The sequence below is a fragment of the Coturnix japonica genome, chromosome 1 (genome assembly GCF_001577835.2).
Source record: "Coturnix japonica isolate 7356 chromosome 1, Coturnix japonica 2.1, whole genome shotgun sequence".
NCBI lineage: Eukaryota > Metazoa > Chordata > Aves > Galliformes > Phasianidae > Coturnix > Coturnix japonica.
In genome coordinates, this window is record NC_029516.1 from 31,533,058 (window position 1) to 31,544,410 (window position 11,353).

The 11,353-nt window shown below is 43.4% G+C and overlaps 1 protein-coding gene across 3 annotated transcripts in view; it reads right to left on the minus strand.

Annotated features, from left to right (window-relative positions):
* GRIP1 (glutamate receptor interacting protein 1) overlaps positions 1-10,926 on the minus strand; it is a 275,417-nt gene extending 264,491 nt beyond the window's left edge. The window contains exon 1 of one of the 3 annotated variants that reach the window (XM_015856413.2): positions 10,801-10,926. In XM_015856413.2, coding sequence (XP_015711899.1) covers positions 10,801-10,855 — 55 coding nt within the window. In that variant the 5' untranslated portion in view covers positions 10,856-10,926. The remainder of the gene's footprint in view (positions 1-10,800) is intronic. The other 2 variants (XM_015856439.2, XM_032443426.1) reach the window with 2 other exon arrangements.
* Positions 10,927-11,353: the final 427 nt, after the last annotated feature.

The following is an 11,353-nucleotide window of genomic DNA, read 5'->3' on the forward strand; positions in this document are numbered from 1 at the left end:
TATTGCAGAACAATGTTGTTTTTACTCAACCTTTTTATTATTCAGCTTTCTTCACGTATACTGCAGGAATGCAGTTTCCATTTGATATCGGCCACTGGCTCCTGAAGACTTGCAACCCTTGTGATGCATTTTATTCACACAAGCACATCTTTTCACCCAGAACAAATACCTCTTTTTTCTCTGGTCATATTTTCTAATCAACTATTAAAGAGTAATCTTGTAGCATTTCTGTGTATAGAAATAACTACAGCTTGTGTAAGGGCTCTACCGACTCAATGAACAAGGCATGGGAGAGTTCAAACTGCAAAGCAGACATCTGCTTATCTGCTGTGTTGTTATAACAACCACCCCCCTGACTCAATTTTCTTATAAAAACCTCAACACTTACTTGGTTGTAGCAGAGGAAGACAGTTTATTAACGGCCAATGCTGAAACACACCAATGAACATAAAGTTGCCTCCCATGAGGACAGAGCAGAGAACATTAAGATTTGTCTGGGAGTATTTTCTGACTTCCTTTGAAAAGGTAATATTTCCATTATTACTTAGATTTCAGTAACACATCCCAGATGGGAAAATATTTTCAAAGCAGTCAATATATCTAAAGGTCACACAAACAGAGACTGGAATGCATAGACAAAGTAGCAAGGATTACCCAAAACCATGCCCATTTTCCTACCTAAGAATTAAGGTATGAAGCACAAAACTGCATCGCTGCTATTCCTCCTCCAAGCTTCTCTGAAGGACAATCCACAGCAACAGCTCCACAGTATTTAGAGCCTTCTTTCTCAAGACGTTATCCTCTCATTCCTTCGGATGCTTCTGGAATCTCACATGGGATGAAATAACACAGAAGTGGCAGCTGTCCCAAATGCCAACAGCTCAGATACCTGGATGACATAACAGAAAGTTCCCACCTATTTCAACCACAATGCTACGCTATTCTGTAAATTGATTGCTTCTGCTTCGAGGGCTGTTCTACTTAAATAAGAAAAAGGAAAAATCAGGGTTTTTTGAATCCACACATGGAAGACAAGCTTGGAAAAAAAACATCCTTCAGCATCTTCACCCTGCCAAAGACTCTTCCTCCTTTTCTGGTACATAACAGCCTTTCTGTGATAATGAATCAGGCAACTCCAAAAACACACTTGGATCTCAGAGCTGTTCTCATCAATAGCACGTGCCACTTCGGGTGGTAGAGCTGCTGGCTCTGATCATACCTTCTTGCCTATTACTTGTATGCACGATGAGACACCTTACAATGAATGGAAAACATGTTTTTTCCACCATAAAGAAAAGAAGAAAGTATGTTATTGTTAAACACATTTAACTTTGCTTCCAACAAATATGAAGAAGAATCAAAGGAATACCACTAAAGAAATACATATGTTACATATTGAACAGGAAAAAACACTTTGAATCAAAAAGAGAAAAATTATGACCTTTTATATCTCTTCTCTGGCTCTTTCTCCCACAGAACAGATACAGGCATTAGTATCGCAAGAATGATCTTTAATTAAACAAAATAAAGAGTTTCTTTTTATAATTAGCCTTTGATCCAGTTAAGCACATAACTTATGAGCCTAATTTTAAGCACTTTGACTTCAAAAGGATTATCCATTCTCAAGTATCATCCACTTAACTGCCAAAGGTTTCAGTGGCCTCAACTTAAAGATCATTCTAAGATTGGCATCAAACGAATTGGCTCCATGTGCATCACCCATTCAAACAGTTAGAGCCTAGCACTTTCCCAAGCATTGTGATCTAATCCAGAAAAACATGTATTTTTAAATTCGTTGCTGGCTGAAGGAGTTTGTGCAGGCCAGATTACTGACTCAGTCCTTCTATGTGCCTACTCTGATGATAAACATCTCTCTGACAAATCACCAGTTCATGACAAATTTTTGTTTTTCTTGTAGTCCTTGGCGTGCTATTGAGGCCAAATACTATCACAAAACACAGCTTGAGAATTTCAGGAACAGAACTTCACCTATGCTCCTTCATCCATAGAGTGCACCACAGAAGATGTCTTATAAATGCGATCGAAATGCGTATCTTTAACATTGCAAACCCTAAAACACATGTAGCTTTACAACCCCATGTATCATAACTGCACAGAAATGATCAAGGCAATATAAAAGAAATTCACATAACTGCATAAAATCCAGAGTCTGCAATTAGAACATTCAAAAGTTCCACATAAACACACTGAATGAAACAGTGTGGAACTACACAACAATAACAAAGAGTGATGGAAGAGGAAGGATATGTCCAAACTTACCTAATGTACATTATGAGCTGGGAAAAACAAAGTTTCATAAAATTTTTTTTTCAGATGACCTGGAACTCCATAAATCAACTTTGAGGACGTTTCCTATATTTAAGCCACCTTCCCAAGGAGGTCATCATAAGATACTAAGAGGTGGCTCTTTAAAATGCCTCAGATTACTTGACAAAAAAGCAATATGCGCATAGGAGTACAAGTCACAGCTTGCCTATTGCTCTGCTCTTCAACAAAAGCAGAAAATATAATACAGGGCCAGCAGCTGAACCTTCTTTTTACTTGGTTTGAAAAATTTATATTGAATGGCAGAAGGTCATTCATCTGAAAATTAAGGCTCTTTTCATATTTAAGTCTTCTAAAAGGCATGAATCAGTTCACACTAAATATTTAAACAAATAGCAGTGAACACATCTAAAACGTACCTAAGCAGAATGATGAGCTATTACAATATATAGCATTTCCATTGGGATCTATGTTTTTAATGTCTTGTTTCTTTAAACAAATGCAGGTATGGGTACATGCCTAAATTTGTGGACACTCAGGCAGATGAGAGATTTCAAATATCTTTAGGCTTAGTACATTCAAATAAGGCACAGGAAAGAGGAGAGACCAGAAGAAAAGCCAGAATCAGTGCATCATTTTTCCCAACATTAGTAATGACAGAAAACCCTGGGAACGCTAAAACCAAATAATGTTCAAATACATGGAGAATGAAAGTTAAGTTACAAAATGTATTAGTTCAGTCAGGTCACACACAAGAAAACTCACCAGCCATGTTTTAACACTGTGCTTGAAGCGTGACGACGGGGTTGGTTTGGGCTTTTTGCTACTAACAGTATATTTGAGTCCGGTAAGTTATTGACTCACAAGAGCCACAACTATAAAACTCCTGAATTAGCCTTCTGTCATCCATATCGGTTTTTGTGCCCATAGACCTCTCTCCCCTCTCCATACAGAGGCACGTACCCCAGCTCAAAGCATTTCATCAACTGCTTCACTTATAACATGCAAATCCGGCAAGTTTATCAGGCTCCTTCACATTTTGCAAGCAGCCCTAGTAAGAGGTGAAGTTAAAAGCATTGCAAATTAGCATTTCAGAATATGTTTCTGTAAGAGAGGAGATTCCTTTTATTCGATCTACCAAATCTACAATATACGTATAAACTGTACACCAAAACCTGATTAAAGCCTATGTCTCACCTACTGTTCATCTGGTTTGGAAAGATTATAATCAGAAGAAAAACCGTTGAATAACTTACAGGCATATTCCTCACAAAACAGGAAACTTTAACATTGGTTATGTCCAAATCTCACCGCATTCACAAACAGCAGAAACGTAAAAACAAGAAAGAATAAAGCTGGCAGAAATATACGCGAACAAGGCGACATATCTTTGGGCAGTAGCTTTCCCTAACTTTTCAGAAGAGACCTTGGACTAATAAACGGCCTCTACTAGCAAATACAAGGACTCGGTACATTTGCTGGCACAAGTAAATTAACCTCCAGAATACAGCAGTCTCATCCATTCTGTAGGCACTGAATCTCCCTCCCCAGAGTATTCTCTGTGTGACTACCACTGTAGTTTCTGCCCAGCAGTTGTATAAATAACCCGCTCCTATCTCAAAAACAACACAAATGCTTCATTGTTTGTCATTGAACTTAATTATTTTTTTCTCTGTCTGAATAGCACGCTGGTCTGTTAGTTCCTCTACAGCCTTGTCTCAGAGTTAAATCCCAGTACTAGCACAATGACAGGAGCACAGGAGAAGACAACATTCTACCAGTTAGCAATGTTTTAGAGATCAGTTTGGAGATTGCAAGGGGCAGTTGGGAGCTTGATGCAATTCACTTATTGGAACCATCCTGGCCTAGATCAGATGCCAAAACACACCTCTGGCTGCTCTGATCTCATCACTGATCTTTGGTGAATGGGAGCTAGCAGCAGTAGTGAAAGACAAAAGCAGAGCTGTAAGCTCATCTTTCCAACAGTACAAAGGACACTGTATTCAGACCAGAGGCAATAATGCAAAGAGAAAAATATAATCTAAGAAGTCTACAGGTGTGTTACTCAGGTGTTCATAAGAGTTTTTCATGAGCTCTCCCACTAGCAAACCCTGAAACACCGCTGCTCTGAGCCACAACAGTCACCGCTCACAGGGACCCAATGCACCTTCCTTCTTGCTGCCTACATTATCCCCCCCATGCATTATCAACCACTATAGAAGTCTGTCTCAGTTTAAAACCATTCCCCCCTTGTCCTATCACTATCCACACTCATGAACGACCGTTTCCCTTCCTGTTTATATGCTCCCTTCAAGTACTGGAAGGCTACATGCCTGTCCTTCTCAATTCCTGCAGTAATTTCCAAAGTAAAAAAGGGAACAACATTCCATATGAAATATCACTAGTCTCCTTCTTTCTAACATCATCTTATAACATTATAAACAATAAGCAAAGAATTTTGCACCACAGTGCACATAGCTGGTAATGTAGAATTAGTGAAAAAGCAGAAATAGCACCAAAAATGACTTTTTAAAAAGCATTAGCTCATCAGCTTAATTCAGAGCCATAAAACCTGGCTGCCCGTGCTATAGGACAAGCCAGAACAGTCTGTGTTGCCCAGCTACTCAGTACAGCTTGTGCCAATGGAAAGAGAAAGGAAAAAAAAATCAGTAAGGTGACACAGTAATCAAGATTATTTGCATCCAGCATAAATGGTACCAACATAATCCAACACAAATGAATTTCACAGGGCAGCACACTCAATTTGCCAAACTTAAATACTGAGCAGGTGATCCCAACTGTCCTCACGCAGGATGCTGGCACATCTCATAAGTCTGTTTTTGCACAGTCAGGACAGATGGTGCACTGACATTTCAATGGACATAAATACAAATGACTTAGGAAGAACATTCAAACAACACTGAATTTCACAGGCGTGATCATAAGAACCTGTGCTGACTCGGTGCGGGATTTTTTTCCCCTTCCTGTAGACACTAGCAGGATTAAACAGGGATCAGATACAAGCAATCTGGAGAATGTGGACCATCAAGACATGCCTACTGCAGCCACTTGAGTAACACAGCCTTGACCATTCCTCATGGAGAACCATGAGCATTGGTAGCTCAGTCAGTTCTGAATGACATAAAAAAGCAAACAAACAACAGCAGAGCAAAGTAGGAATGTGCTGAGATTCAAGGAAAGTTGTCTGCTTCTGAATTACTGAGGGAACACAAACCGTGCTTCAGGTTACGCTTCCCTGTGAAGTACAAGTGCACAGGAAATTCTTTCATCAAGAACTCGTGCTTAGAGCTGATGCTCTTTACAGCTCCCAGACACCTGCAAAAGCAACTGTGCCCATTATCGACAAATATTGTTAGTGCTTCCAATTGTACACGTTGCTGTTCTTTGAGAGAAGCTGGAGCGTTTGCTGCCACATCAATAAATCATTATTCATTGCTAGTAAATTCCCAGACCGAATCTAATTCTCCATTTTTAATGAACAAGAGCAAAAATTGTTTTGCTCTTGGAGAAAAAAAATAAAATAAAAAAAAAATGCAGCCAGTATATCACATCTTTTTTTCTGTATGGGGAAAAACCTGCTTATGATCCAGACACAGTAGATGGTCATCTCCCAGCATTCAGGAAAGGCTGCATCTTCATGAAGATTCTAAAAGTTACTGAATTATTTTAACACTTCAGATCATAAAATGCTGTTGATATGACTGTGCAAATCACCAGAGATATAAACGGTTTTTGCTTATTCTCCATTCCTTTCATGCTAAAAGGACACAGGGGAGCAATCACCACCTCTTCCTCATCCCTGTGTCTTGGACCCAGCTGGTTATAAGAAGGAATGAAGAAGTCAACGTAGCTCCTGTGTCCTCTGCGTGCTGAGTGTCACCCTATCCTACTCATCCAGAGCAGTAAGTGACCTTCCTCACTGTTCAGGCTATCAAGTGAAGAAAGACCAGCTGTGCAGGATTCATTTGACTTCTGATTTGACTTTTTGGGAAGCACATGACACATTGCGGTGGTCTCACCCTCATGGGCAGATGAGCTCCACCACACCACTCCCACTGCCCCTCCTCAATGGAACAGGGTGAGAAAACACGGTGCTAGAGGGCTCAAGGGTTGAGATACGGACAGAAACATCACTCATCAAGTATTGTCACTGACGAAACAGGCTCAGCACAAGGAGATTAATGCAATTTGTTTCCCATTCACAACTCAACAAAGCACTGAGAACTAAAAGCAAGCTAACAACTTTCCCTCATCTATCTCTACTTTGCCTCCCCTCAAGCATGCAGGGGAACAGTGAGCACTGGCTGAAGTCGGCCCATAGCACTTCATATCCACCGCTCCTTCATGGTCTTTGCTCTGCTCAGAGGGCACCCCTGCAGGCACCAGCTGCCAAAATCTTCCCACATAAACCCAGGGCACACATATGAGAAAACAGATAAAGAAACACAGAAAGCCTTTGAACAATATTTCCAGACCCAATTTTCCCAACATCCCAAAGTCAACCGACCGCAAGCAGCAGGTCTTCAGCTTGCTTTCTTCAGCTTCTGAGGTCTCACTTAAGCCCAAGAAGGATGAGTTTCCTCTTACCTTATTAGGCCTCAGCTTACAGACAATGAACAACTATCCTCATCCTTTTGCGTTGAAACATAAGCTAATATTTTTTAACTTGCATCCAGGAAGAGCACAAAGCATATCCCCTGCTAAAGCTGCCTCATTTGATCGAATGTAAGTTGCTAAGCTTCAATAACACAATTAAGTCTAATAACGGGACAGTATCTCTCACTTATCTAAGAAAATGATTCTCTCCCAGTTTAAAATAAGCAGACAAGCTCACACAGCAGCGAGCTCAGAGACAGACATACGTTGTCACAACATCTTCCATGAGAAGCACACGGGCTTTGTATTTGAGGCAAGATTCACAAAGTAATGTGTATTCTTTAATCCTTGAGTGCAGGGCTTTAAACTGTTTCCTAGATTTCAATTTATTTCCCTGGCCAAAAGAAATTAAGAGGTATAAATGGATGGGCAGGAGAATAAAAAACGTTGTCTTTCCTTCATCCTCAAAATAACCAGGCTACTGTGCTGAGAACAGAAGCAGAACATCTACGGAGGGCATACTAGATTTAAATAATAATAATAACCTGGTTTTATCGGCAAGATCAAAGTATATACTTAGATGCGTTCTTATAATTAATAACCGTGTACATTAAGGGATGCCAAGCAGCCCCTCGGTGAAAACACAAAATATGCAAAGCTTATTTTCTGTACTCCTGTCAAACTTGATCAGTTATAAGGTTGAATCAGGAGTTCCATAAAATACCTTCATTTAACTTGACTGGAAGGGATAACGAGCAAAATTAACTCTGGGAACATTTTTCTTCTCAAAGTATTTGCTCAGATGTCACCTCAAGGAGCATTTCAGGTGGTTTATAACAGGATTAGATTGGCATCAAACAAAAAAGAAATCACACTGCGCCATTTTGAGAGACGCAGAGTATGGGGGTGGTACATGCCGTGTTGTTCTCCTTCACTCATCAGGGTGTCAGTGTTTGCCAAGGTGAATTAACAGCGTTGACCGCTTCTGTGTTATACCATTTTAGGACAACTGGCCAATTTCCATTAGCAAAATTCTTGTTTGGTCAAGTTTTTGGATAAGCTCCATTTCAGCGCAGGGCTTGAAGGAACTACAACGAAGGGCTGAGCAAAGGACTTTTTGAGGCAAGCATTCAACAAGGAAGAGAAGATCTGAAGCAAGGAAGGGGCAAACAAGGATAGTGATATGCTACAATAACCCTGCTCAAAGCACACCCAGCACTCCCATGCTGCGGCGTCATTGTATCCAATATCCTGACAGCTCTTCCCATAAAAATAATAAAGTTTTGTAGACATACTGTTGAGCAACAGGCAGCTGCACTCTAGGTGACACAGTAACCATCTGAAATGGTCCCAAAGCAATGCTGTGTTGGTTTGGATGAAGACAAAACATCAGAACCAAGGGAGCTTCCCATTCCACAGCACCATGGGGATACACCTGACTCTGGGGTCCCCACTCAACCCCCACAGCTGCTCTAGCAAAGCCACCCACCTCTCAGCCCCACATTTCAGTGCTCACCACTGTTCTCCTTCCCACAGCCAGGGACAGGTGCACAGACAGCTCTATACGGACACATGTGACAGCCAAACTCTCCTTCCCCCTTCTCACACCCTTCCAGCACCCTCTCCTTTTCTGTTTTCAACCTGCTGCTACAATATCTAGACCTACACTTGAAATTAAGGCTGTGCACTAACACTGTTACGACAGAGAAGATGTATGTGGATCAGGGGATACAATAAAGCTGAGATTGAAGAGTAGAGCCGCGGAAGACACACAGATGAACCAGGATTATTAAACTACTCACTAGTTTACCACTTTTGATCACTGGCATGAGCTGACAGAGGGATGCTGGGCGCTCATACAGCCAAAGTACTGCCACTGTCCTACTGGCATCTGCAGGGTTCAGTGCAGATGAGCTCCTTGCACTGAAGGGATAAAAATATTCTATGTATGTATTATTATTCAATATCCACCAGAACCTGGGACAGATAAATGGATGCTTCATATCCCATATACCGCCGTGCTTCTATGTGACATTCTATAATGTGAAGTGTATGTGTTTTATATCCAGTGCTATTCCATACATAAATCACAGAATATTGAAAGATGGATGCAATTTTTGTTTAAAACAACAGCACTGACATTCACCAAAGTCCCTGATAGCACAACGCAACTCAAGTGCTCTGCAGAGCATCAGAATGGAAATATGTTCCAGAAACAGCAGAGGGGGATGTTAGCACAACTGGCTCTGAACCAGAATTTAACCGTATCTGTAATTGCCTTTTAACTCCATGCCATGCTAAACTTCTACATTAGCTAAAGATATACCTTCAATTCATTACTGCACTGGTCATTTTTCTGGCTAGTTTGAAAGCTTTATTTCATCTATCCTTTATGGCCAAGGACAGTTAAATTCAGTGCTGATTAACAATTTGGACCATATTTTATATATATATATATATATTAGTCTAAAGAAGAAGAGTTCCCGTAACTGGAGCTCTGCTCAATGATTAGCTAAACTACAGCACCATGCAATGAAACATACTTCAGGAAGTAATCATTTACTTCAGGCACAGAAGAGCTCTTTTATTTACACAGCGGAAACAGAGCAACGAGAAGCATCACAGTGCTAACGTTATTGTAATATAAACCTATCCACTTCCAAACTGAAAAGGAAAGATTAAATAAGCGTATTAACAGACAGGAATGGTTAAGAAACCAGTGTTCTAGCCAGCATTAGACCCATCAAAGCCTTGACCACTGCTTACTTCCAGCAAAGATGAGCACAGCTCACGACACATCCTTTATGCGGAATGAAAGGAGAAAATCTTCCCCATTTCTGACGTGCACAGATTAGACCCTCTTTAAAGTTTCCCCATCTGTAAAAACATCTGATACATTCTGACAACTGTCTTCTATCCTGCTGCTGCGATTCCTCAGCTGCACAGACATTCCTGACGTGAAGACATTCAACCTCACATTTCAGTAGTGACCGCATTTTCTAAGGAGAGAGACAAAACAGCTTCTCGCAGGCGAGATACCTGCTCCCACCTCACTTACTATTTTGATTACGTCATATGTTTGCCAGCAGCCGCCCCTTAAGGCAGGAATTACAGCAAGGAGCAGGGCACAGCTCCGAGGCAGTCCGCCTCCAGCACAGGAACACAGCACTTTCACAGAGCAAACCAAACCTCCTCTTTTTTTTGGTCAATTTCTGTTCGTAGCAGGACAGTTTTCTCTCCAATAAGGCAGCAGATATAAAATGACTGTCCTACTTCACGGCTTCGCACGCTGCCATGGAACGTGAGGGTCTGAAGCAGGTGGAAGAGGATGGGCAGACCTGGAAGTTCCCAAACGTAGATACACCGACCCTTTTCCCTCTGACTTACACAGACCGTAAGGCAGAGCCATGATAACCTCCGGAGGTAGAAGCCTTCTTTGTGGGGAGGACCGAGTCACCCTCAAACAGAACCTGCTCACTCTGAGCAGTGCCCAGGAACACGCAGCCAGGGCTGGGGGACCCGAGACCGCCCCTCGGCCGCCGTCTGTCCGAGTTGGGCTCAGCAGGACCCCGGCAGTGCCCGGGGATGCGCGGAAGGCACGGCCCCTTTCCCCGCAAGCACAGACGGGGAGCCCACCGCTCCCGGGCGGGGGTCGCTGCCCCACGCTGGGAAGTTGCACGAAGTGGCGCTGCTCACCCAGGAGCCCGGCTCGGGGCCGGCAGACAAAAGTTAGTTGCCACCAGCGGAACGGAGCCCCGACCCCCGCAGCCACCGCCCCCGGCGCCGCTCTCCTTCCGCGGCCGCAGGAGGCTCGGGGCCGCCCAGCACCGCCGATGCAGCAGCAGCAGCAGCCCCTCACCCGCCCTCCTCCCTTCCTCTGTTTCCCCGAGCTCTCACCTCGCTCCTGCTCGGCTTGCAGGCAGATGGGGATGTTCTTCTTCCAGCCCGGCATGGCTCCGCGCGTGCTGCTCAGTGCGGCGGGGCGCTCATGGCTGGGCGGCGGGAGGCGGGGGGAAGCGGGGATCGGGCGGGCAGCGCGGAGGGGCGGCGGCCTCGCGAGGGGGAGGGGAAGGGAGGAGAGGGGAGGGGAGGCGGCGGAGCCTGAGGGACGCCGAGAGCGGGGCGGGCTCCCCTCGGTTCAGCCGGGGACAGGAGAGGGGCGAGCGGAGGAGGGATTGTGGGAGGGGGAAGCGCGGAGGGACGGAGGTCTCGGCTGCCCCGTCAGGTGGGCGGGCGCCTCCAGGTGCGGCCTTGCTGCAGCCCGCTCCCCTCAGTCTCCTGACCTAAAGGCCTCAGATCTTACCACCAAAATTGTTCCTACACTGCCATGACCTAAGAGCAGACCAGCGCTACAGCAATTAAATGTTCCACTTATATTTTACCAAAAATAAAGTAATAATGATTAAAAAGAACCAACCCTATGGAGTGTCGGGTTTGACTTATCTAAAAT